Source organism: Mus musculus, chromosome 18 (genome assembly GCF_000001635.26).
Source record: "Mus musculus strain C57BL/6J chromosome 18, GRCm38.p6 C57BL/6J".
NCBI lineage: Eukaryota > Metazoa > Chordata > Mammalia > Rodentia > Muridae > Mus > Mus musculus.
In genome coordinates, this window is record NC_000084.6 from 38917636 (window position 1) to 38945120 (window position 27485).

At 47.2% G+C, this 27485-nt stretch overlaps 3 protein-coding genes across 17 annotated transcripts in view; 2 read left to right on the top strand and 1 right to left on the bottom strand.

The window, feature by feature from the left end:
• The window catches only part of Fgf1 (fibroblast growth factor 1), a 90799-nt gene extending 78964 nt beyond the window's left edge, over positions 1 to 11835 (bottom strand). For 2 of the 7 annotated variants that reach the window (XM_017317831.2, XM_006525644.4), the window contains exons 1-2: positions 11471 to 11835; positions 912 to 1062 (exon numbers count right to left, since the gene is read on the bottom strand). The gene's annotated coding sequence lies outside the window, so the exon portion shown is untranslated. Of the gene's footprint in view, positions 1 to 911; positions 1065 to 1272; positions 1294 to 1330; positions 1347 to 1367; positions 1386 to 11470 lie in introns of those variants that run through there. The other 5 variants (XM_011246843.3, XM_017317830.1, XM_011246842.2 and 2 more) reach the window with 5 other exon arrangements.
• Arhgap26 (Rho GTPase activating protein 26) overlaps positions 1 to 27485 on the top strand; it is a 774669-nt gene that overhangs the window by 316019 nt on the left and 431165 nt on the right. The gene's annotated exons all lie outside the window — the stretch shown is intronic.
• Positions 1 to 27485, top strand: part of Gm5820 (predicted gene 5820) — an 89168-nt gene that overhangs the window by 25180 nt on the left and 36503 nt on the right. For all 3 annotated transcript variants that reach the window (NM_001033789.2, XM_017317953.2, XM_017317952.2), the window contains one exon: positions 16158 to 16329. In NM_001033789.2, the coding sequence (NP_001028961.1) occupies positions 16158 to 16329 (172 nt within the window). The remainder of the gene's footprint in view (positions 1 to 16157; positions 16330 to 27485) is intronic.

The window sequence follows — 27485 nt, forward strand, 5'->3', positions numbered from 1 at the left end:
GTGAGTTCCAGGACAGCCAGGGATATACAGAGAAACCCTGTTTCCCCCCCCAAAAAAACAAATCAAAACAAAACAAAACAACAAACAAACAAACAATTAAAAAAGAAGGCATGGAGGCTTAAGCTGAGACACAGAACTCTTGGGACTGAGATGGGCGGCAAAGTTTATGCACAATGACCCTTGATTAAATGCCTGAAATTCCCACATGGGCACCCAGAGGTCTGAGTCTCAAGGCCTCTTGTCCAGGAGCCTTGCACACTATTGGTATGTTCAGAAGCTTAAGAGACCTGTCCTCAGATGAGCCTGTGACTATGAGAGAGGATCAGAAGGTGATGAGTAACCCAGGTATCAGGGCGGGGAGCCTCAGAGTCCATCCTATCAAGTCCTTCAGCTTCTCTGTGAGGCAGCCGATAAAAACCCAAGCTTCTCACAGCTTCTCCTGAGGCAGCTGAGTTGCTAGGCTGTTGGATAGAGTGATAGTGACACAGCAAGATACTGCCAGCCAGACCCACTGTGGCCATAGCTTTCAAGCTTCCCTAGATCTCAATGGCTGCATCCAGGGCTGCTGTCAATCAGATGATCCCCACCCCCTCCACTCTTCTCAGGCTGGCACTGGTAGGAGATGATGATAGGGCAGCCCGGGGTAGGATTACTTGTGCAGTCTCTAACCTGTAAGTGTTCTTTATCCATGTCTGTGCTCTCAGCAGGCCCTTCCTCCAGGGCTGCTGCACCTCCTTTCAAAGTGGTCAGAGGGAAGCCCTTCCAACACACTGGCAGGCACGACGGCTCCCTGCTAACTGTTTAAAACACTTCTCTACCCTTACAGGTTCCTCTTCTCTTCCCTTCCTACTAGCTTTGTACAAACAGCCAAATCCAGCTCGGGATAGAATGAACACACCCCTAATTCTTACCTGAAGAACTGGCAGGCTGGGGGGCTCTCTTCACTCCACTTTATCACAAGACGGGAATGAAGTCCGCTGGGCAGCCTTTGCGCTGTCACAGGGTGCCTGGACTGAAGCTGCCTCTCCAGCCGGCTCTCTGAGCCTCAGGATTTCTGCAGCTCTGTGTGGGGAGAGGGACGGGCTGTGGCATGCACATCAGGTTGCTGGCCCGCCTCCAGACACCATGCCAGTCCCAGAGGGCTGTGTGGGAAGCAGGGAGGCGGGTGAGGGAGCCGAGAGCGCTGGCCTCCAGGTCTGCCCTTGGCCCTTGCTCATCAGCAGAGGGGGCTCCCCTCCCCTGCCTGCAGACCACCCCACAGCCCCACCCTACCACATCAGTGCACAACAAACTCTTAAGTGCCTCTAGCTCTTCACAGTCTGCAGCAGACCTGGGACTGCAGAGAGGCAGACAGGGGCAGCAACTACCTTGGGTGTTATTTTAGCACGGTTTGTCTTGGGGCAGAAGTCCGAGCCCAGTGGACTAATGTCTGAGCAGAGTCCTGTTTATTTTGAGGCCTCTCTGTCACCAGGGAAACAACTGGTTGTGTTGAAAGACACTCCTCTAAAATCACACTGCTGGTAAAAGGGAGCCCTTCTCTGTTCTGTCATCTGTCCCCATGCAGGGTGTAGGTGTCTGTGTGTGGCAGTGTCTGTCTATGCATCTACACCATTCCCAGAGCCAAGCCCTACCAAGTGTGTTCTACAGAGCTAGGCAAGGTAGTGACCACCTGGTTAGAGCTAGGGAGGGGCGGCAGAGGGAGGTCCCCAGCATTCTGCACCATAGGCCACCCATCCCTGCTAGACTAGGAGAGTCCGCAGGTGAGCCTGGGACCTCCTCAGTGGGCCCTGCATGCCATCTTCTTACCATAGAAAGGGAAGGAAGGTTGCCATCTGAACAAATAAGTCTGGCTTGACGGTAGGGAATGAAGTGGACTCAGGCGATATGGATCAAAGCAAGCAACTGAAACCATGATTAGTTGTTTCCGATCGTTGGTGAAGAGAGGCTCCCTTCCACAGGCGTTTCAGCCTGGGAGGCATGAGTGAGCGAGCGAGCGAGCATGCGTGTGTGTGTGTGTGTGTGTGTGTGTGTGTGCGTGTGCGTGTGCGTGTGCGTGTTCGTGTGTGTCCCAGCCTGCCCACCTGATAGTTCAGATAGAGAGAGGCACGTGGACCTAGGGGAACTGGGAGTGTACTCTGAGGTCTCTCTCCTCAGCCAGTGAAGTCGCTCTGGTGCAGTGAGTAGAGTGAGGGTCAGGAGAAAGCAAGGTCTGAATTTGAAAGGTTCCTCATGCTTTGAACACTTACTTGGGCTCTAGCTTGAGGCACTGTTTTGAAGACTATCAAGTCTAGAGGCGGGGCATATTTGATAGAAGGAGGTCAGTAGGAGCAGGTCTTGGAGGGTTGTACATACCCCTGCCTCTAGTTTAGCTCTTTCCACTTCCTGGTCCCTATCATGTGAACAGCCACCATTCCTGTCACCGTGCCTTCCCTACGCTGATGGACTGAAATGTCTCTGAAACCCTGAGCCACAGAGAACCTTTTTTCCCTCCCTTCACTTGTTCCTGCCAGGCATTGTGTTATAGTTACATAAAAGTGACAGTGAGATCTGTTGGCTGAGAGAGCATCCAGAGCCATTCCTGGCTGGACCTTCAGCGTAAGGAGTCCTGAGGAGTTCAGCTCTTAGAGCTAGGTCCCAAACTGACATCACGTGGCTCTGACTCGGGTCTCTCAAAAGGGGGCTGGTTCTCAGGGAAACCCTACAGAGAGACTCCATCATCAGTACCGAACCTAGTCTCCCCGGAAAGAACAGAAGTACAGGCTGGCCAGGTCCCCAGATAGATAGGACCAGATTCTGCCCTCTGCATATGCGTCACACACAGAACAAGACTACAAGTGCCTTGTGGAGCTACCCTCAAGCACAGTGCCATGTGGGAGTCTGTCCCCATCAGTGTCCTTATACAGGAGAGTGGGTGATCATGTCAAAACCCAAAGTTTTGGGTGTGAAAAATACACCCTTGTTGTTCATTCAGATGGGAGCAGGTGTTTCCTTCCTTCCTTCCTTCCTTCCTTCCTTCCTTCCTTCCTTCCTTCCTTCCTTTCTTTCTTTCTTTCTTTCTTTCTTTCTTTCTTTCTTTCCTTTTTTTTAAGACAGGGTTTCTCTGTATATCCCTGGCTGTCCTGGAACTCACTTTGTCACTTTGTAGACCAGGCTGGCCTCGAACTCAGAAATCCACCTGCCTCTGCCTCCCAAGTGCTGGGATTAAAGGTGTGTGCCACCACTGCCTGGCTTGAGAGATGGCTCAGTTGTTAAAGGCTAGGCTCACAACCAAAAATATAAGGTGTTTCTTGTTCAGGGTCTCTAAGCTGAGGAAGAGGAGTTCATTCTTGGAGCAGTGTGCCCATTTCGGATGTGGCAGCTTTCATTCCGCAAGCCACAGGAGTGCAAATCAGAAGGTATTTGTGGTGGTTTGCATGAGAGGTCCCCTGTAGCCCCTGGCATTTGGATATTTGGTTCACAGTTGGTGGCTCTGTTTGGATAGGCTTAGGGGGTGTGACCTTGCTGGAGGCTGAAGGCTGTCCATGAGATGAGGGCGGGCTTTCAGGTTTCAAAAGCCACTCCCAACTCCCAACTGACTCTGCTTCCTGCGTGAGTTTTATTTTATTTTTAAAAGATTTATTTATTTTATGTATACGAGTACACTGTAGCTGTACAGATGGTTGTGAGCCACCATGTGGTTGCTGGGACTTGAACTCAGGACCTTCAGAAGAGCAGTCAGTGCTCTTAACCGCTGAGCCATCTCTCCAGCCCTATATGGGGTTTTCGATGTGAGCTCTCAGCCTGCTCCTCCAGCTACTACCATGCCTTCCAGCTGTGGTGGTGATGGCTCTTATCCCTCTGAAGCCTGACACCCTTTCTTCTATAAGTTGATTTTATCACGATGCTTTATCACAGCAATAGAAACAATACAGCGCCAACGTGGCATTATGTGTTTGAAAAGGAACAGGTCAGCACGCTGGTGGATCTGACCGAAGACCTGTCCAGCTATGGAAACAAAACCACCCAGTTAGCAAATCTTTGTAATATTTTAATGATGTGCTGAAAGACCCTTTCTGAACCAAAGACACAGAACCAAAGTCTCGTCCAGAGTCACATCCCCCATGTAAAGTCACTGTGTGACTAAACCTCCCCCTCCCTATTTCAGCCTAATACTCATTAACCTGAGGACGCTGTGTCCTTGATCACTCCTGTGTAACTCAGCTCTTCCAGACTCCAGATTCCGTCTTTCTCGAGGTGCTCAATAAGAATTCCAATTTACGGCATCCCTGTGAAATCGGGAGCATTGCGGCAATCTGATGTGCCTAAGCATGTGCTAGCGTGCTCTTGGGTGCAAGGGGAAACACCTTTGTCTCACTTCTCCATTGTCTCCATCAGAGAGCACTATCACACACTCCTATACCCCACCCCTACCGCTTAGGTAAATACAATCTCTAATTACTGACCTGTGTTAATTTCTGTACTATTGCGAGTGTCTGGCATTATTATGATCCAAGTCCTGGGAAATGAATCCTTAGTTCTTTAAGGTACATTTATAGTATGGTTCTCCGATTGTTGGCATTTCATTTTTTTTTTATTCTAACATTCCTCAATTTATTTATTTCAACATGTTTAAAGGGTCTATACCTATCTTTGACACAACACGTGCAGAGTTTTTAAAATTTTGAGCAACAACAATGAGAGGCTCTGGGGCCCACTGTTGTTTGGAGTGGGAAGAGACGGTGAGATTATGTAGTAGGAAAGTCTGGCCCCAGAATAGACTTGAGTCCTGAAACCAGGAAATAGTCTGTGGAAAAAAATAGCTGTCATAGCCACTTATTAAGCACCCACAGTACTTTAGGTTCTCTACAGTGTGTGTGTGTGTGTGTGTGTGTGTGTGTGTGTGTGTGTGTGTGTATGTGTGAAATCATATCTTCTCTGGACGTTCTTAGGCCACTTTAAATGCCTCCTCTGTCACAATAAGACCTTTTACAGAAACCACATACCACTGCAGAGGCATGACCTGAGGAAGACAGAAAACAATAGCTCTTTGAAAACAGACCAAATCCTGGTATGGTTATCCACAAAGATGTGGGCTTGCCCAGAGCTGTCTGAGGCTAAAGTGCCAGCTGGGGCAGTTAACAGAGGTGACATATTCCTTCCCAAAGAGCCAGACTCTATGCCTGGCCGAATGTGACTCCAAACCTCTTAGGATAGACCTTAGGAAGGCCCACAAAGGTGGGGACAGCATGTCTGTTTTGGTTGTTTGCTGCTTTCATGTTCGGTGATCTTTTATAGCCGACATGGAACCCCCTACTCTTTAACTTAGCTGACTTAAAAGAAGCGCCAGTGCATAAAAGATTGGCAAGATTTTGAAGGCTGCAAGAAAGTACACTTTCTCCCTCTCAGGCAGAATTGCCACCCTGGCATCTCGTCCTTGACCCCTGAGGCTGACGTTTGACGTTTGCTTCAGCCTTCCTTCCTCATTCATTTTGCTTGACTAAGAGAAGAGAGAGACCCTTCCTAATCTCACTTGACCTTTTGACCTTGTTCTGGCCCAGCCAATCTTAGTCAGCTGACAGGCAAAAATCAGCAGCTGAGTGGCAGTCTCTAGCTGAGCATTTCCTCCTGTTCATGCCCAGTCAGCCGTTAAACAAGGGCATCCTGGCCACCTAGGGGGCTGGCTGCCAATTGGACTGGGAAGCACCTCTTAAGAAATTGCTATTAGTTAGCCAAGGTGACCTCACAGCCAAATGCATCAGCAGAGCTGGAGGACAGATGTTGGATACAGCGGCTCACAAGAGGGGGTACCTGGCCATGCCTCATCATTACCCAAGTACACTAGCAAATTTCCCAGCTGCTGCAGGGGGATCACTTGGAAAGGGTCCCTCCCACAAGTGGGTTGCTTCAGTTCTGACACGGATCCCCCAGGGCCTCTTCTGGTTTCTCCTTTTTTTGATTTGGAGACAAGGTCTCTTGTATCCCAGGCTGGCCTCAAACTCGAATGTAAGCTAAGGATGGCCTTGAAGTCCTGACCCTCCTGCCTATACCTTCCAAGTGCCAGGACTACAAAAGCACAAGAAGCTACCATGTCCAGTGTATATGGTGCTGGGAAATCCAGCCTGGGGCCTTTCACTGCTTTGAGACAAGAGCCCTACTCATTTGCCAGGGCTGGCTTTGAACTCACAACATAGTCCAGATCGACTGTGTTTCAGCCCTCCCAGTTGCTGAGATTACAGGCCTGCCTGTGCTGCCAGATCCTGCCTGCCTGGTTACACTGATGTGCAGACGCTCTTGTTGTGATAAGAACATACAGTACCCCGAACTATTAAACACTCCTCACTAACTCTGGCCTCCCTGAAGATGGCCAGATGTGTGGAATTAGGCTCTCTCAGGGAAAGATGACAGCTTACTGTGCTTCTACAGAGCTGCCGTTTGATTTGATTTTATTTTTGTTTTGTTTTGATTTGTTTTATTTTTTTCTTACTAATAGACCTCTAGGCCGTGTAATGTAGTATAGGCCTGTGATCTTAGCAGTCTGGGGGTAGAAGCAGAATATAGGGAGTTCAGGGCTAGCCTGGGTTAGGCTGTGTGATATAGTACAGGTTTATGATCTTAGCAGTCTGGGGGTAGAAGCAGAAGATAGGGAGTTCAGGGCTAGCCTGGGCTACATAATGAGAGGGTTTTTTTTGTTGTTGTTGTTGTTTTTTGAGATATTGGCTAATTTATTCAAGCATTCATTGCTTTCTGGGATTATTGATTTCAGTCATTTCCCTTTCATCTGTCCTCACATTTCTTCCTTCAGGCCCATGAAGAAGAATCTTGCTGAACGGTAAGTTAGATTGCAGCTCTCTTTGTTCAGAACTGCCTGGTACCCTTCCTTGGCACTAAGAGCCAAGCCACGCCCACTTACTTCTGTGTCTCTTAGTTCACCCCATGTAGCTCTCTTTATTCATTGTGTTACTTGCGTACTGCTTGCCACGTGGTGCAGAGCCTGCCCAGATGGACCCAGCACTGTGGTTCTGTTTACATTTGGTCTTTTCTGGGCTAGACTAAAACCTTCTTAAAGTTTTTGTACCAGAAAGAATCCAAGTTTTACCAGCTAGCACAGTTTATCATCCCCATCGACCAGATGCCCAGGGATGAGAACTCTCCCAGTTTAGAGGCCTGAGGGAGGACCCGTGAGAGCCACTGCTGTTCTCAGTACGTTGTCAGCCCCAAACCTGGCCTAGCTGTGTGTCCCTGGGTGTGGTAAGTATGGCTGGAGCAGCCTAACTATGCTGCTGTTTCAGAATCAGCCTGTGGTGCTCAGAGCCCTGTTCCACAGCAGGCTATGAAACCAGGAGAGTCTTTGCCCCTTGAAAATCCCACAAAATGTATACGGCCTCATTCTCCAGAAAAGTAAGTGTGTTTGCTCACATACACATGTGTACACAACAAGATGTCCCAAGCTCAGGTTAGTCCCAAGCAAAGAACTCCTGGTTTGGTAACTGCCTTGCTATTCAGTGAAATGAGCAGATTTGGATCCCTAGTCTACGATTTAAATAAACCAGAGTCTTAAATGTGAGAGACAGACAGACAGACAGAGACCTTAAGGGAACATTCCAGGTAAGCATTACCACAAAACATTAGTGAGACAGACAGTAGATATTTACAGAAGGATGGTTTGAAACCAGGCAGAAAGAAAGCCATGCAAGTAACACAGGCTTTAAGGGATCTGTGTGGGAAAGGGGACAGGCCCCTGGACCCATCTGTTTCCCATCTACGGTCTTCCTATCTGTGTCCATGTTCTGTGGGAGGGACTCGAGCTGACCAGGGTGCAGTAGACCACACCTTCAGCCAATCCTTGTCATGGGTTAAGATCCTACTTGATGTCCGCGCTGGCTAGTTTTTTGTCAACTTGACACAGGCTAGAGTTCTCTGGGAGGAAAAAACTCCGCTGAGAAATTGTGTTCACTCAGACTGCATTTATTTTTGTCAGTGATTGATGTGGGTGGAGCTACTTCGGAGCAGGTTGACCTGAGTTGTTTGGGCAAGCCACAGAGAGAAAACCAATGAGCAGCTTATCCCACGGTGGCTTCTGCCCCAGTTCCCACCCTGATTCCCTCAGTGGATGGCTATGTGGACCTGTAAGCTGAAATAAACCTTTTCCTCCCCAAGTTGCTGTTGGACATGGTGTCTTTTCATAGAAATAGAAACCCCGACTAAGACAATGTCTTAAGGATTTTGTTCAGTTATAACACACATGACCTATGCATCACAAGTGTCCAACAAAGGTCTCGGTATATTCACAGACCTATGCAGCCACAAGCACGGTCACTTTTAAAGAAGCTCTGTGCCCCTTAGTCGTCAGCTGCCATTCCCCCCTCCTGCCAGGCTCAGACAACCACAGCTCTACTTTCTATCTTTGAGGAGTCCCTGTCCTAGCTGTTTTGTTCCAGTATAACCACCCAGTGTTGGCTTTTCCCCTTAGCATATCTGCAGGTTTCAATCACACTGTAACATGCATCAGAATTTATGTATAAACCTTACTGCAGAATTTTTCATTGTACGGATACACCTCATTTTGCTCTATCCACCAGCCGATAAGTAGGTAGGGATCTGTATTATAAACAATGCTGCTGTGAATGTTTTTTTATAGTGCTATGCCGTGTTCTTTATATACTTACATGTTTCGTGTGTATTTGTGTGCCTGAGTGTGTGTACCTATACCACATGTAGGCAGGTGCCCTTGGAAGCTAGAAGAGCACATCTGGTAACCTTGAGCTATAGTTACAGGTGGTTGTTAGCCACCTGATGTAGACGCTGGGAACTGAACCCTGATCCTCTGGAGAGGGGTCAGATCAAATAAGACTTCCTGTATTCATTGCACTGAGATGTCAGGTGACGGGGAGGTGTCTAAAATATCTAATGGTGATACTATAGAGTCTGCCAACCCCTTGGGGTCTCTTGAGCTTTAAAATTAGGCACCAGGACATGCCACTGACAGGGAGCCATATGTTAAACTGGAAAGACAGTGGCAGGCATGCCTGGGGTATACTCCAGTGTCACCATTTACTGCAGTATGCTCCAGGGCATGTACTTCCCCCACCAGACGTGGCACAGTAGCAGAACATGCCTGGAGAGTGGAGGGGAAGACTTCCTGGAATTGTGCTATCGGGTCTCCACATGCATTCTGAGCTCCACCAATGCTTGCTGGAGTTATATCACCGTTAAAGTCAGAATTGAGGCCCACAAGCAGGCTAATTTTCTATTGGCCAATTAATTTAACTTACTTAATTGGACAGCAGTTATGGGTCAGAGGGCCGAGAATGAACTTAATCGTTCCCCCAAGGGTGCAAAATTCAGGTAGGAAAGAAACTTAAGAATTATGAAGTTTGTTTGTTTGTTTGTTTGTTGTTTGTTCTAAGACAGGGTCTCACTGTGTAGCCCTGGCTGGCCAGGAACTAGCTATGTGGACTACCCTGGGTTTGATCTCACAGAGATCTGCCTGCCTTTGCAGTGCTGGGGTTAAGGACGTGAACCACTCCAGGACCACAAGGGAAATAGGACTTAGAGGCTGGCAGGTGCAAGGCAAGGCAAGTTCAGTCAATGAAGTAGAGGGGTTGGGGGCAAGGGGTGTGGAGAGAAGAGCATGTGTGAGGCAGGAAGGGATCCCCTAGAGGAGTCAGGCCATGGGGCTGGCCTAGACCTGAGCCAGAGTCAGCCTTCTGGGGTGACTTCCCAGTCCCCTTATGCCTTCAGATCAAGATGTAGAACCCTGGTCAGGATGTAGCATCTTCCTCCTGACCAGGAGTCTCTGGATATGACAAGCTGTGACGTTTTTTAGTGACCTACCAATAACTGTTCTGCCTCTGAAACCTCTTATCAATAACACTGATGAGTGAAAGAGGAAGGGAACCAAAGTCACTGTCACAGAAGGAGCAACTGCTGGCCCTGAGTCCTGCAACCAGCCCCATTCTCTTGAGATGGACACTTTGCCTCTGGGGAGCCAGCCCCATTGCTCTCAACCCAAGTGGCATTGGAGAAGATGACTATCCCCCTGCCCCCACGGTAGCGATGGATGCCGTCCCTTCCACAATGGTTCTATGAGAAGCAAGCCTAAAACCAGCTGGAACAGGATGTCAGCAGAATGTCAACTGAGCTGCTGGCAGCCACACGGCCACCATCATGGCAACCCTTTCTGGGAACAGAACATTACAGGGAGCCAAAGAAGAAAGATGGTGAGAGAAGGATCAGTGTGCCATTATCTGTTATCTTAGGGTTTCATTGCTACCAAGAGATACCATGACCAAGGCAACTCTTAAAAGGAAAACATTTAATTGGGGCTGGCTTATAGCTTCAGAGGTTCAGTGCATTATCATCATGGCAGGAAGCATGGCAGCATGCAGGCAGACATGGTGCTGCAGGAGCCAAGGGTTCTACAACTTGATCTGAAGGCATAAGGGGACTGTGTTCTGCAGGCAGCCTGAAAGAGACTGGATTCCATACTGCAGGGAGTCTGAGCATAGGAAACTTCAAATCCTGCCCCACAGTGCCACACATCCTCTAACAAGGCCACATTTTCTAATAGTGCCACTCCCCATGGGCCAAGCATTCAAACACAAGTCTATGGGGGCCATACCTATCCAAACCACCACACCTACCCACCTAGAGCCACCATACCCAAGTCTTCACTTTCAAGCTGAGGGGGAAAATACCATCCTTTTGCCTAAGTCTCTTCAATCTTGGTTTATAATCATTGAAAAAAAAAATCCCCGATTCATGCAAGTACATGACCCTGTCAGGATTTTATTTATATCTTATTGGCTTGGATATATGCAAGCCATAACGCAGCGTCTGCAGTAACAGACCCCATGTGCTGGCGAGAGTGGGCCCTGTGCACATCCCCAAATGATCAGGGGTGCAGAAGGTTAGACCAAGATACAAACTGTACTCCTCTTTCTCTGCCCTGCTTGCCCAGCGACCGACCATCCAAGACTCTTTATTTCGTTCTTCCTCTTCTTACACAAGGAGTTACTGAGTCTATTAAGTCTATCTTGCAGGACTCTGAAACATCAGAGGGGCAAGAAGCAGAGAAGATTTGCAGATCTTAGGGGTTTTTTGTTGTTTGTTTTCCTCCCCCTTCCCCGCCCCCCACTTTTTGGCCCATTAAGGGCGAATCAGCTGGGTTTCTTTTATTTCCTGTTCTGCGCTGTGCTTTTTAGAAAGCATTAACTTTGTGGTGATGGGATTTGGCCAGTCTACAATTTCCTGTAACCTCTTCTTGGATCTAATCACAGAGAATTCACAGGGTAAGACTCATTTCCTGCTTCCCCCGGCTAGGAACTGGTCCTACGTAGTTCTTTCTGGGGGTCGAATTCGCATCTGAACTAGAGGCTGGAATCTTTGCAGACTCCAGCCTGTCTTCCACCCAGATCCAGGTCTGGAAGTGGGGGAGCGAGCGAGCAAGTGAGGAAGGAACAAGTGGGCAGTGTGGGGAGCCGGCACTCACCTCTGTCTGCTCTGGGAGGCTTCCTGTCTGGGTGGTGGCAGCGGCTGCAATCACACTGGGCTACCGGGATGAACTACAAGGAGGCTACTGAGAAAGGGAGTTTCCATTCACCATTAGGAGGGAGTGTCCATCCAGAAAAGTCGTCAGGCAATGCCCTTACCCCTAGAGCCTATTGAGTTACATTCCTTTATTCTTCTCCCTCTGGTGTGAACAGGGCCAAGGAGACCCCCAAGAGAAAGGCTGAGCAAAACCACACACCCCACTGGCCACTTAACAGGTGGCTTCTTGGCTTTGGGACCCTGGGAGGAGGCAGCAGAAAGAGGTCTTAAGGCCACCCCCTTGCACCCCTGTAAGGCTAGCTGGCACTAAAGGACAAGGACAAGAGCCTATGCTCATTTCCCCTCTCGTGTGATTTATTTTTGGATTAGACACGCAGGCTATTTGGGGGCTGGACAGCTGCCAGGTGAAAGGACAAATATGTTGGCCAAGCTGTGTCTGTGCCCTACTCTGAACTCATCCTTGTTCCTTCTTCCCTATGACGCAGAGAGGGGGGTAGGGGTCTTACTCGGAGTGACTTTTGCAGCTCCCTGCGCATTTCAGCTGATTAATCGCTTCCCTGTGGGGCTTCACTGAACATGGATGTGACGGAAGCTGTCTTCACTTCCATGAGGCAGGTAGTTGCTGAGGCTGGTGGTCCTGTCAAACAAGGAGACCCTCTATTCAACACAGGGCAGACCCTGAAACTAGAAGGCATTGCATAAACAGTGTGGAGAAGCTGGACTCAGGTACTAAGTGCACAGTTCTGCCCTGGTCTGCTGGCAGTTCCTGCTTCCTAGGTTTGTGGGACATAGATAGCATTGAAGTGAGTCGATTTCTCACCTCCCATTTTTTCTTCACTGACCGTGAAGGAGAGTTGAAACAGTAGTACTTGACCTGCTGGCATGCCCACTGTCATGGGCTCCTGCTGAGTGCCATCTCCAGCATGTCCCAGCTTCTTTAATCCTCAAGGCAGCCAACCCCTGCCTCTGTGGGACAGCCAGGAAAGCTGCGATTCGGAAAGTCCGAACCATACCTTCAGGAAGGTTGAGGTGCGGGCTCCAGACTGTCTGACTCCAGAGCTGGTGTTCTTGGCCACTTAGCTCTGCTGCCTTCTCAACGAGAACTAGTTGAGATTCCAGTGCCCTTTTCAGAATGAAAAAAAAGAAAAAAAGGGGGGAGGGGCACCAACAAAAAAGCTTTGGGGATGAATCCCACCCTTTAATTCAACCTTCAGTTTCATTCCCAAGTTCATTTTTTGAAGGGAGAGAGCATAGCTTGTGTGTGTTAACTGTCCCAGGCTGAGTCTAGGTACAGGATGGAATCTCTGGTGTCCCTTGTCCTTGGAGACATTTCCCTATGAGTAATTCACTGTGCAAACACTAGAGAAAGCTGGCAGGCCTGAGCTGCCCAGACTGGGCTCCCAATCCTTCTGAGCCCAAGTGTCCTGACTCTTTGAGCCAGAGGTAGCAGTCAACCGCTTGTCCAACACTGCCCTCTGCAGGCGTCTGTGCCCCATTACACAAGGATGGTGTCTTTAGGTACTGCAAGAATGAGTTGTCTTTTTCCAGGTTCTCCAAAAACAAACAAACAAACAAACAAAACAAAACAAAACAAAAAAACAAAAAAACTGGTTTACCTGGGAACATGTCAGTGCTCGTATAAAAGTCGAGAATTCCCATCATTCTAACAGATTTGAGTAAGGTGTCTTTGTCCAAAATGTAAATTAAAAAATTCAAGTTCCCAAAAGTTCCAGAAGCCTCTTTTGGTAATTTAAATCAACTTGACAAATTAAGCATTTCCTCATTGAACATCTCCCGCCCCCAGAAGTTGACTATCGAGTGCTAGAATTCTAGAAGCAGTTCAAGAAAATTAGAAAATTTATGTTCCCTCCCTGTCCCCGTGTGTGTGTGCGCGCGCACGCGTGTGTGCGTATACACCAACTTTATGGGCTTGTCAGGTGTCTACCTTATTTTTTGTGACTAGATTCTTGCTGAACCTTGAGCTTGTGGAATCAGTTAGGCTGTCTGGCCAGCAAACAAACCCCCAGGACACTTCTGGCTCTACCTCTCTCCAGTGTGAGGATGACAAGCAGAAAGCAGGCATGCTCCAGTGTGTCAAGCTTTCTCCCACCGTGCTTAGTGTGCAAACTCAGATCCCGCAGCCCCCGCAGCAAGTGACACCCTGAGCCATCTCTCCCGAGTCCTAGAGGAAGAGACATACTCAAAGAATCCTGCCCTGATGTAAGTTTAAAATTCCAGTATTTCTGACTTGCTGGAAGTTATTATCTTCAAACCCTATGTACTTAACATAACATTTTAAAACCTGAGAGGTTTAACTTTTCTTAGTGACTCTTAGAGTTTTGTTTGGAGCTGTCCTGGGAATTGACCCTGGAGTTTTATCCACCCTGGGCAAGCATTCCACCCCTGAAGTCTAGCCCAAACTATTGCTTTTTTTATTTTTTAAAACTTTTTATTTTGAGCCTGGGTCTTGCTTTGTTGCCCAGGCTAGACTTAAACTTGCTCTGTAGCCTACTTAGACCTTGAACTTGCTCTGGAGTTTAAAACCCTTTTACTAATTTTTTTTTGATAATTCTGTCTATGAGTATAATGTATTTTGATCAAGGTCACCTCCATTACCTTTTTTGATCCTTCCCTCCTCTTGTTGAACCCCTTTTATGCCCAATGAGATAACTTTCTCTTTCCAGAGAAAGTTGCTTATCTGGACATGGGTGAGGGATTATGAGAATACTGACAATTTACCATTAGCCATACCACGAAAGAAACCCCCCTTCCTCCAGTAGCCATTAACCACTAATGGTTCCTCAGGGAAGGGTGAGGGTTCATGGGCTCCTCCCCATGCATGTCAGAATGTTGTCAGGCCCAGTCTTGTGTGTGTCCAATACGGTAACTCCAGCTGCTTCTGGCCAATGGGTGTGATGTACACGTCAGAGTGGAAAGAATTCATTCTATAGCACTCCTCCTCCTCCCTGTCCTCTGGCTCTGACTGACATTCTTACAGCCTCTTCTGCCACATTCTCCGAGCCTTGAAGGGGTTGTAGAGATGACCCTTAACATACCAATTTTAATGTACAGATGGTGTTTTTAGAATTGTTTCAGAAACAGCAAAAATTCATGAAGATTGCTGCTCGCCAGTGCTGTCTATTGCTGCCTGAAAGCAGGTCATGATCCATGCACTGAGTATCTACCATTTGTCAGGCCTTTAGATACCGAATACAAAAACACTGAGTAAAATCCCAATGGTTACATGCTGAAACCTTTGTCGTGGCTTCCTATAGGGTATTGAGTGAAGGAAGCAGATTAGTAATTACTTAAATAAGCCACAAAAATTCAGGTTGGTTAAGTACTAGCAAAAAGGACATTTAGTGAGGTAAGAATGCACAATAGGCATTGGCCCCAGGAGCCAGGCTCATCCTTGGTAAAACGAGAGAAAGTGGCTTTAGAGACATGAACTCTAAAGCAAGAATAATGCTCCAAGAATCTGGACCAAATGGTGGAGAAAGCGCTGTCTAGAAAGGGCTTCCAGACAGGTAAGAAAAAGGGACTGTCCTATTTGGTTTCTTGTTCTGTGATAAAACACCAATCAACCAAAAGCTTTTGCATGGGCATCTGACTTTGGAGAAAATTCTCACCAAATTCCTTATTATGGCTACCTCTAGAGGGCATGAGAATCAAGCAAATCCAGCTAGGTCACCCGTGAAGGCTTTCCACCTAATCCCACCCCATCCTCCAACTCCGAGGCTAGATTCTCACAGTGTGCTCTCTCCATCACTGTTAACATTCAAGCACTTTCCAAACTACAGCCTTCAACTTCAAAGACAATATCCACCACTTATTGTTAAATGCAAGGTCCTTCAAATTCACCTGCAACCACACATCATAAGCTCCTCTGCTTTCCCTGTCCTAGCCCCATTTCCTGAAAACCAGCCTACGTCCTTACCCAGGAACACCCTACCCCACTGACATCCTGATGCCCCCAGTTCTAACTCAGGAAAGACTAGGATATGCTACAGTTATAAATAATCTCCCAGTGACTTGAAGTAACGAAGGCTGGGAAATCTTGATTGCTAACTTGAGAGACTTGGAAGCAGGATGGAAACACACCGACAGACTAGTCTGTCGGTGTGTTTCCAGAGAGCAACCACTCAGAACCGGAAGACCTTCCCTCAGTGGGGGTAATACAAACTCCTGGCAGCCCAGATGTGAAGAAGTGGAAGGCAGAATTGGGGTCAGGTGCCACCTTTACTGCTTCCTGAGAAAGTGCATCTAGGGATGCTGTGCAGTCCTCTGCTGACAGACTCCAGCTTCTCTAGCCTTCTAGTGCAGATTTAACATCAGCCACTCTCCAGGGACTGCCCATGCCTTCAACTGTCAGATTGTGACTGCAGAGTCGGCTTCGTGGGTACAGCTATGGGGTCCCTGCCTCTCCAGTACTCCAGCAGGCAGATGGCCATTGCTGGACTACCCAGGCCTATTGTATAAACCAAATCTAATTAACTCCCATTTTATTCCGCATACACACACCCACCCACATGCACACATGCACACACATGTGCATCCATTCTAATGATTGTGTTCCTCTAGATAACTGTCTCTGCCTGATACATTCACCAGTACCCATCCTTTTGCAGTTGGCTGGGAAGACCACCTCTACACCATCCTCACTCAGGTATGTGGTCCGAAGCAGCTCCAAGGCTGCTTGCCTTGGAGGGGAAAGATGCTTGCCAACACACTGGAAGTTACTTTTCACATTTCTGTGGACAAAGAAAGTCACCTACGTGGCACTACTGTACAGAAAGCAAGGTAAGCGATTTCAGGGCTATTGTTTTCTTGCAGGGTGGCAATGCCATAAACATTTGAGGAACCTGAGTTCTGTAATTGTTTGTCCCACAGAATAAAGCGTGTTCAAATAATGCCTATTTCCCCACTCGTTTATCTGCTCACTTCATGTGGTCTTTGATAGTGTCATCTGTATGTATTTGAAGCTGTGTTATATGGTGTGTGCAAATTTTATAACCAGTGGGGATTAAAATCTTTTATCATCGTGTGTTCTCCATTATCAACATATTGCTTTTACCCTAAAAGTCTGCTTTATCCACAGTACTTTAAGTCCTATTAACTTTATTATAATTTTTATTAGCATTTATATCACCACTCTATCATTTCATTTTAATACAAAGTTTCAGATTTTTTTTATGAACAGTGCATAGAGTTTTAGCCAGATCTATAATTGGCTTTTAATTAAAGCAATTCATTCATTTATATTGAATGTAATAGCCAACCTTCCTAGACTTAAACCTAATGTGCTCCCCTTGGTACTGAGAACTCCACCGAGAGCTTCACGCATGCTAAGCAAGTGCTCTACCACTGAGCTACATCCTTAGCCGATTGAATTTACTTTGCGATAAAGTCTTTCTAAGGTGTTCAAGCTGGAGTCAAACTTAAGGTCATCCTGCCTCAGTTTCTGGAGTAGCATACTCTAGATCACAGGCATAAGCATAAGACTCCCGTTTTTAAATCCCCATCTTATTATTTATTTATTTTTTATTTTTTGTTTTTGACAGGGTTTTGATGTATAAGGCAATCCTCCTGCCTCTGCTCTCCTAGTTTTAGATGATATTTCGACGTTTCTTAGACCCCAGCAGACATTGTTAAATTGTATCTCTGTACTTCATTTCTTTAATTCTGTCATCTTCAGCCATTTGGCTTTTCCACAAAGAACACCCTTTAGGTTTTGTGCTAGTGAAAGTTCCTGAAACTTAACTTCTTTTAAATTATTAGAGCTATTCTCACTGGGGGTTAGAATTCTAGGTGATAGCTAGTTTCTTTTGTCACCTGAGTTGTTTAAATGTCACTAATATCTACTTTCCTGGTTTCTATCTGGTTTAGCAAGGGTAGCTTGCTCTAACTCCCTTTTTCTGTTTCCCATTTGTTTTATCTACTTGACTGTAATGTACTTGGATGTGGCTTTTAAAAAAATGTGTCCTGCCTCTGGCGCCCTGGGCTTCCAGAGTGTGTCACTAGATGCTTTGGTCATTTTTGGAAGCATTTCTGCCATTTTCTCTCCACCTGTTGCTGCTTCCTTGTTCTCCCTCACTTCCTTTTAAAAATCTCAGTTTTCATCGTTCATACGTCTTTTCTTTCCTTTAGCAGTTTTATGTCACGTTATTAGTCCGTGTTTTCTCACGACGTTTTCTTTTGACCTACACCTCCTTCTTAGTTTACCAAGTCTCCCTTCAGCTGGGTTTCATCTGTTAATCACCTGTGTTCAGTTTCTCTGTTTTGTTGTTGTTGGTTTTTAAGATAGGGCTTCTCTATGTAGCCCTGGCTGGCATGGAACATGCTGACCTCAAAATCAGAGACCCATCTTCCTCTGCCATCACACCCAGCTAAAGTTTTGCGGGTATATTTTTCAGTTCTAAATTTCCATGTGGTTAGCCTAACAAACTATCTTTTTATAGGTTTTCAGTTCTCTATTTCTTATCTTGTATTTTGTCTCATTTAGTAAACATAATATGAAGTTCTTTACATTTCTTTATTGTGTGAGTGTTTATGTCTATGTATCTGTGTGGGAACATGCATGCCACTAAGCCTGTATTGGAAGTCGGAGGATAACTTGAGGAGGTCAGTTAGGTCCTTCCACCATGTGGGTTCCAGGAATCGAACTCAAGGCATCAGAGCATGGCGGTAAGCATCCTTACTCACTGAACCATCTCACTAGCTCATTCATAGTTATGGCGGTAAGCATCCTTACTCACTGAACCATCTCACTAGCCCATGCATAGTTATGGCGGTAAGCATCCTTACTCACTGAACCATCTCACTAACCCATGCATAGTTATGGCGGTAAGCATCCTTACTCACTGAACCATCTCACTAACCCATGCATAGTTATGGCGGTAAGCATCCTTACTCACTGAACCATCTCACTAACCCATGCATAGTTATGGTGTTAAGCATCCTTACTCACTGAACCATCTCACTAGCCCATGCATAGTTATGGTGGTAAGCATCCTTACTCACTGAACCATCTCACTAACCCATGCATAGTTATGGCGGTAAGCATCCTTACTCACTGAACCATCTCACTAACCCATGCATAGTTATGGCGGTAAGCATCCTTACTCACTGAACCATCTCACTAACCCATGCATAGTTATGGCGGTAAGCATCCTTACTCACTGAACCATCTCACTAACCCATGCATAGTTATGGCGGTAAGCATCCTTACTCACTGAACCATCTCACTAACCCATGCATAGTTATGGCGGTAAGCATCCTTACTCACTGAACCATCTCACTAACCCATGCATAGTTACTTTTAAAATCTTTTCTGCTAACTCCAAAACCCTGCAGTTCTCTGGGACTTTTTCCTATTTAAGCTGTTTCTGCTGAACAGTGCTGTTTTATTTCCATGTGTCCTCGGTTATTTTTATGTGTGCTGAAATTGTACGTGAGAATTGTTAGTAGAAGTAATGAGAGGATGTTATAGGATGTGATTGTGTTCTCCGGGGAGTATTTACGTTGCTTCTGCAAGGCACCTGGGAGCCCTAGAGGGCTGGGATCACCTCATTCTAATTTGACAAATTAAGTTAATTGGATGTTGGCTGAGGCTCTGCAAAGCCCATCTGCTTCCAATCCATCTAGCCCTGAGGTACAGTCCTTTGATGGTCCTGGCCCAAGACTGGGGGTTACAGGCCTTCCATCGTTTGGTGGACACTGTCTTCCTGCTTTGCTCCGTGGAGGCATGCCAAGCTGACGAGCTGCTGAGTTGCTGCCTGACCTATCACTTCCAATTTGTTTGTTCCAGAAGGGGTGGACGTCCCATCGGCTGAGTTTGCCTCCCTGGATGCTAGAACTCCCCAGATCCTAGACTTTTTGGTGACTCTTTGTCACCTCTCTGCTTTCGGGAAGATTTCATTTTCATTTTTCTTCTTCTGCTTTTCTCATTGCTGCCGGCATGTAGGAATACAGGTCTGAAGTCTTCAGTCTGCTATAACCAGATCGCAGGTGACATAAATATAGATGCAGCCATAGGCACACGCGGGTGTACCTGTGGCAGCTGTGGCTGCCCAGGTTAGGAGTGGACCTGGTGGGCGTGAGGGCCTTGTACTGTCAGCTTGGAAGTACAAGAAACAGAAAAGGACACACAGGCTTTTAAAAGGCAACATCTCCAAATCAATGCTGGTGAAAATGAAGACAACAACAAAAAGCCCCTCTCAGGTCAGGTACGATGGTCCACACCTATAGAGCCAGCACTTAGCAGACAGAAAGAGGATACTGTGTTCAGAGCCAACCTGGGTTACATAGAAAGACTCTCTCTCCAACCAAAAATTAAACAACAACAAAATATCACACAACCAAAAGGAACCAGAAAAACACTTGGGCCCATACCCACCCCAAGACTCCAACTTAAAATATGAGAACCATCTGGGCCTTTAGTCCCAGTACTCGGGAGGCAGAGGCAGGGGGATCTATGTGAGCTTGAGACCAGTCTGGTCTTCAAAACAAGTTCTAGGACAGCGGGGGCTACACTGGAAAAAACATGTCTCAAATTAAAAAAAAATCAAATAAATAAATAAAACATGTAAACTATAAGTTGCAGGGAGAACTGTGGGCAAGTAAGACGTCTTTCTATTAAATTCTAGACCCCCTGGTAGTTGGGGATGTCTTGAGTAAACACCAGTCGTCCCCCCCACCCGCGCCCCCATGCAAAGCATAGTTTTAAAGTTAATTTATGTCTTTACTGAAATCTCTTTAAAATGCCAAAGGGCCAGGGGGTGGATTCCATTCATAACACCAGCAGCATTTCTGAAAAATCCTCTTCTCTTGTCTCTCTCCCAAGCCCGCCTAATGATAGCCTAGCATCTATCCCGCCTCCTGAATCTGTCTCTGAAATTCCCACCCGTTAATTCAGCACCCCGGCTCTGTCTCCCTTATCCTCCCCCTGGCCTCCTGACCTCGACTTCTTCCTTCAGAAGAGAGCCTCTTTTTAGGTGGCCCACCCTCAAGCCATCCCACCCACAGAATGGCATCTTTCAAAGATCCCTTCCCAAGTTTCCCTATTCTGTAGGAGAAATGTACCGGAATTTAGCTGCAGGAGACTAAGCCCTCCCTCGCAGGAAATGGGGTTGGGGACACTGTTGTAAATACTCTAGAATGCCTGCTTTTTTCCTGTCCCACAGCTATGGCATCTGGGGTGGTATCATGATTGATATAATTTCATAGGAGGGAAAATCCATTTCTAGGAAGTTTTGGCGTTCTGCCCCCCATCCCCGCGCTTTTTATTGATAGGTCAAGGTCCCCTCCCAAATCACCACACCCTCCCCCAGCCAGGCAAAATGGGGAGGGAAGGGTGACTCCAAGAAAAACCAAGCTCGGTTTTTCCCTGACATATCTAATAATAGAAACTTGGCAAAGCGTATCACAGCATACAAAGTATTTGATAAAAATAACGTCTGTTCAGCTTGGGAGTCAAGCTGGAGGAACATGAAAATGTAATTTATTTCTTCCTTGCGTGTTCTCATCCTAGAAGACCCATCCTGTCTCTCTTCTTAATTATAGATATTTCAAATGTTGTCTTCTGTGGTCACAATGGCTTCTTCTCCCAAGGACTGATAGAGGAAGTTTCCAGGCAAGGGAGGCATATACTGAGGGCTGGTTCTCCAATTCCTCTGCCCCCTTTCCTGCCAGGGTGCAATGCCAGGGCCTCCCATGCCAACGAATGAGCCAGTGGGGATCTAGGAGATAATATTTTCAACAGAAACAGGATGTGGTGATGTCTCATGGGGTGGGGGCAGTTAGCCAATGACAGGGTGTCCTTTTCTCCCCCCACTGGGTCTACCTGTATGGCCAAGCGTCCTTGAAATTTAGGAAGTCAGGTTGTACAGCCTGTAGTCCTTCAGGGGGGTACTGGCTCCTTTAAAGCAGCAGTTTTCAACTCAACCTGTGGGTTGTGACCCCTTTGGGATTTGCCTGTCAGTATATTTACATTATAATTCATAACGGTAGCAAAATTACAGTTATGAAGCAACAAAAAAATCTTATGGTTGTGGGGTCACCACAAGATGGGGAACTGTATTAAAGGGTCGCAGTTTTGGGATGGTTGAGAACCACTGCATTAAAGACCCACTCTCAGTGTGGGCAGGGGCTTCAGTTTGCACACTAGAGTGAGGCGGAAGGATCTGGGAGAACCCCACATGACTCAGTTGGGAGTCCGCTGGTAGGTGGGTGAGTTTAGTTATGATGAAATATACGTGACAGAGTTTACAGTTTAACTGTTTTTAAGCATATGTTCACACGATTGTGCAACCATTGCTGTCACCCATTTCCAGAAATCTTTCACCAGTGTCGAAAGCTCCCTCCCTGCAGACAGTGACCGCCCAGTCCTCCTAGCCCCTTAGCTCCAGGCAGCCACGTTCTCCTTTGATCCCTCTGGGTGGTCAGCAAAGTGGACTGGGGCGGTATTTATCCTTCTATGTCTGGCTTATTTCTCTTAACATGATGTCCTCAAAGTTCACCCGTGTGGCAGCACATGGCAGAATTTCCTCCTTCTAAAGGCTGAGTAGATTCCATCTACCTGATGATTGTAATGAATAATTATGAACAAGGGATAATAATTTGTAATAAATAATAATGAACAATAAATTGCAACAAATGCACATTTCCACTCCTCCCCCTTCCTCCAGTCCCTCTCTTACCCTCCCTCTCACATCTCTTCCAGTTGTTATCTGATAAATCGTAGGCAAACTTCTTAAACTTGGGTCTCTTTAACCTGGACTCTAGCAGGGCGATTGCTGCATGCCTCCCTGACGGGCCTACGAAAAGATGTAGTGCATGTCCAATGCCGAGCACAGGGCACAGCTCACAGGGAGCGTCTTGTAAAGATTCACGTTCATTACAGCTCTTTCTTAAGTTGACCATAGAATCCATCTTGATTTTTAAAATTACATTTATTTATTTTTGTTGGAGGCAGGCAGCATCTACACGCCATAGCCCATGTGTGGAGGTCAGAGGACAACTGGTGGGATTCAGTTCTCTCCTCCAAGGATTACACTCAGGTTGCCAAGCTTGGTGGCAAGTGCCGTTGCCCACTGAGCCATCTTACCAGCCCTGTCTCAGTTTTAATACCCGTAAAATTGAGTGATAGTTAGTCTTAAAGACTTCACATTGGGCAAGAATACCAAAGCCGTAGTGTCATTAATATGTCATTTATTCCACGCAATGCACATCAAATGGGCACCTAGCTCGTCTTCTGCATACGGACCAGATCCTTGTCGGTGGTGAGCATCTCCAGTTTCCTGGTTCTTTTGTCAGGCAGATACAATTTCAAGGTTGGTTTACCTTGTTTGTTAAGGGGAAAGGCAAGCGCATTAAAGAGCAGGTTGTTTACATAGTGACCACAAGAGGGCACCCTCAACTCAGCCATGAGTATCTATGTGCCACATACAGCCAAGGGTTTGAATAGGGAGGGGAGTGTGAGGAGACAGCCACTTGTCTTCGTAGATCCCCAAGTGATAGACTTTGAGGGTTTAAGTAGACCTCACCCTTGCAGTGTAGAGTCAAGTCGCTCGAAGTGTGGTCCCGAGAGCAGCAGTATTAGCGTTCAGCCACCGGTAGCTTAAAGGATCCAATTCTCAGACCCCGCGGCATTCTGGGATCTTTGTCCTGGGTTCAGTGATCTCTGGTTCTGTTGTCTAGTGTTTGGATTTTGTTACTTTCTAGAAGCCAGGGTCTCCATACATAGCTCAAACTGTCCTTGAATGTATCCTTCGGTCCAGCTTTCTAACAGTTGAATCTATAGGTGTATTCCACCCTGACCCCACCATGGACACATACCATTTTTATATATTTGAGACAGGGTGTTGTTCTATAGCTCAGGCTCACCTGGAACTGGCAGTGATGCCCCTGCCTCTGCCTCCTAAGTGTTGGGATCATAAGCCTGTGTCACCAATTTCAGCCAAAATAATTTATTTATTTCATTAAAAAAAATAAGATTTTGCTGCATAATCCAGGCTGGCCTTGAACTCACAACAATCCTCCTGCCTCAGGCTCTGGAGTTTTGAGAGTGAGCATGCAATCTCTGTTTCCATGGCTGTTCCCCATCCCCATGAAGGTTATAGTAGACGCAAGGTCTAGAACCTCTGCTCCCTAGTCAAGGATACCTTCCTGTATGTTTACTGCTGATAACGCCATGTTGGTATTTGATCTGTTCACACTTTTGCCAGGAGGTGAAATAGGAGAGCAAGCCCTCATTGTCTATGCTAACATCTTAGAGTCATTCGCCTGAAGACACCTAAGGGTGTGAAGTCAGTTGTTCTGCACACATGAATTTCAAGGCTCTGTGCTGGACCAGGGGCTGAGGCAAAACAGCAAGTACTCAGCGGTCCTTTCATGGGCTCCAAGGCACTATGGAAGCAGCTGTCTGAGCAGGGCTGTGAGCAGGTGTTACTAGGAGCCAGGGTATAAGAAGGGTAGAACCTGCTTGAGACTGCCAGTGAGGAGGGGGAAACGGGGATGGTGCTAAGGGTGCCTGGAAGTGGGAGAGAAATCTCTGGAGCATCTAGACAGGCTATGGGAAGGCCCTGCATGGGGAGTGTTTGCTGTCTGTGGGAGGAATGGATGCCCTGGGGGAGAAGGCTCATTTCAGCTGGAGCATGGCGCTTAGAGGCGAGGTTGTCTGGCAGGCCACTCTGACTCTTGTTAGTTGTGGAATGAGCCACAGGCAAGTGTGACCACAGATCCTGCACTTGGATGGGCCGTAATTTGCCTGCGGGCTTGTTTGCAAGCCGTCTTATCTTGTGCTTGTACCTGCGGCTTGCTTATATCACAGCTCCTGGTGCAGACAGCTCCTCTGGCAGAGTGTGTTCTAGCCTAGGCTGCTGCAGTAATGTGGCACCTGCCAAGGGGGAGCCCATCTGGTTGGCAGGATGTCGCTGCACAGGATGCATGGCTGTACAGTGGCTACTGGGTGGCTCGAAGATACAGCTGCCACCAAATGCCAAATGCATTATTTCTTCATGATTAACTAAGAGCAGACCACCCACCCACTCACCCACCCCGGGGGGGGGGGTGAGGGCAGGGCAGGGGGCAGGGGAAGAGGTTGGCTACTTTCACTTGGGATTCCTCCCTGTGCAGGGAAGGAGAGGGCTCTATAGAGTGATGAAGAGTGCACTCTCCATTGCTGCAAGCCTTTCTTCCTTGCTGGATCAACACAAGGGGGTTTGTTTTGGGAGAGTGTTTGTGTGTGTTGGGTATACATGTATGTATTCACATGTGAGTGAGCACATGTGTGGATAGATAGATGCCAGGTTGGAAATTGATGTCCAGTGTCTTTCTTAATCATGCTCCGCTGTATTTACTGATCCTAGAGCTCATCAACTGAGCTAGATAATGTACAGTCAGTGCTCTGTCCGATGAACCTTTTCCTCAGCCGTATATAAGGAGGGTTCCTCAAAGGTTTCCATGCTAGGTATGTGTGTGGGTGTCCAGGCAGCGATGATAAGAATCCAAGAAGAAGACCATCAAAAGCAAAAGTTGACCTGAATGCTTTTTTATCTCAAGGAAATAAAGTCTCCAGCAGTTATCTGTGTGTCAGATTTCCCTGGGAAATAGAGCACACCCAGGGCAGCGCACTCTGGATCGGCAAGCATGTGGTGCTTGAGCCACGGCACCTTAATTTACAATAGGGCATAACCTTATAATCTCACTGTAAGTTGAAGATTATTAGTCAAAAATGTATTTGTACCTAAGCTACTGACACCCCTGGCTTGACAACACATCACAGGTAGTAGTGGTTATTTGCCTCAAGTAACTCCCCCCTCCCCCAGAGTCAGGGCTCGCTTCTGCTGCCCAACATCACAGGAGTAACACACTGTGTTTTACTACCTATCAATACTGTTAGCCAGGTCTATAGACCAATTTCACATAGTATGGTCTTATCCAGGCACCTATAGTAGTTGTTAGAGGTGCAGGGTCCTTGACTACACCCTAGGGCTACTAAACAAAGAGCTCTAGAGGTTAGATAGCCTTACTTAATTTTTTTTTTTGAGACAATGGTCTCTATCCCAGGGTAGCTCCAATCTTTCTTCCAATCTAACCTCCCACGTGATAGGATTATAGGTATGGATACCATGCACAGAGCTTTCTGCATGCACGGAAGCCAGAGAACAAATAGCCGTAAACAGGCAGAACACCTAGACATGCTTTTTTAACATTGCGTCATAACATTTCAAAAATGGCAGCAGCCCACAGAGATGTAGACATCCAGGAGAAAAGGAATAGAAACCAAGGGGAGGGATGAAGGATGCAAAATCAAGAAGTGCTCTACAGCAGAGCTCCACCCTGCCACCCCAGCTGCTGCATTCTAAACAGCCGACCTTCAGCAGAGGTGCCGCTTGGCCACCACTACAGATCTGATCCTGATGCACTCTGACACGTGGAGAGCTGTGGCTCGAAGCTCAGATTTCTCCCTCGTAGACCCTCGATCTTTTTTTTTCCCAGACTCAACCACTGCCCTTTAGGAGCCAAGCTAAGTGTCAGCCAACGTAAGACAAAGAAGCAAAGAAAGCAGGAACATGATGTTATGTGAGGCCATCTTGAGTCCGAGGCCAAGAAACGGTGGTGGAAAAACACAGAGTTCCTCACCTGGGTGCTCACCCAGCCTTGAGGCTGAACTGAGCGTGTGAGAAGACTAGCAAAGTTCTTCATGGAGAGGCTGGTTGGAGTTAGTGCCCTCGTCCTAGCAGCAAAGCAGCTAAGCCTTTATTCCTCTGCCAGCTTGGCTTCCCACTTCCCGTGGCAGTCTGGACCTGTGCCTATGCTGTAGGAAGCTGCAATCCCTAAGGATTCCTGGCTTGACCCCCCAGCTTCCGAGCTCTGAGGGAGCAGACGGTATGTCTGTGAGGTAGCTCAGTGTGGCTTTGCTTTTAGTCCTCTGGAACCTTCCGTGTGGAGGGAAGAACAGTGTTGTTCTCTAGGGACCCAGCCTGCGGGGACAATGCCGGCTCTGTTCCTGTGGTTCCTGGCACCCAGGCAGTTAACCCAGAAACCTTCCCTGTGCCCTTCAGGGCAGGCAAATTTTAAAGCACTCCCTTCAACTTTGGCCCAATGTTTTACAGGCTAAGAGGACACAGCTGCTTCTCCACTGCTTCTCCATGCCCTGTGACCATGAGGGCCTCCTCCTCAGCTAGTGATCCCTGGGACAATTCGTAGAGCTTCAGAATTCCCCTGGAGACTCCCTGAGACAAGAGAAATCTGTGTTCACTTAACAAGACGGGGCTGTGGATTTGTACAGTGTCTTTCTCTTACCCCCCCCCCCTGCAAACAGCCACGGAAGACCAGAACCACCCCCCCCCCCATAATTTTCACCTTGTTTAATAACATTTAAGAAAGCTAACAGAGATGTAGACCATCCCAGGAAAAGGAATAGAAACAAAGGAAGTGAAACTAACAGAATAAACAGAATATTTGTGCATAGATTCCCTAATATGCCTACCAAAGGCAGCAAACAGATTTAGTTCTGAGATTTTTTGTTTTCAAGAAACAGAGGTGCTCAGTATTAAAGACAACCTGGATGACGCTCAGCTCCTTTACCCTTCCCTGTACTGATGAAAGGTCAGCTTATTGAGCTTCAGCCAAAGGCTGGGCTCTGCCCTGGGCACAAGGAGCTAGATAGCCAAGAGGATGTTAAGTATCTGTCTTCATGGGGCAGACTCTCTAGCAGGGGGTGGGGAGGGATGTGGGGAGGGGAGGTAAGGGTGTAGGGGTGAGGGTATAGGGTATGGGGGTGAGGGAGGATTGGGACAGAAACAATATACAAGCAATGAAATCCTTAACAACTCTATGTGGGGGGTGAGAAGTGCTTGAAAGCAAGATGACTCCCTGGCATCCCCTGGCACAGGGAATGGCCCTGATCATTTTAAATAGAGTCCCTGGGGCATGTCCCCTCAGGAAGGGAC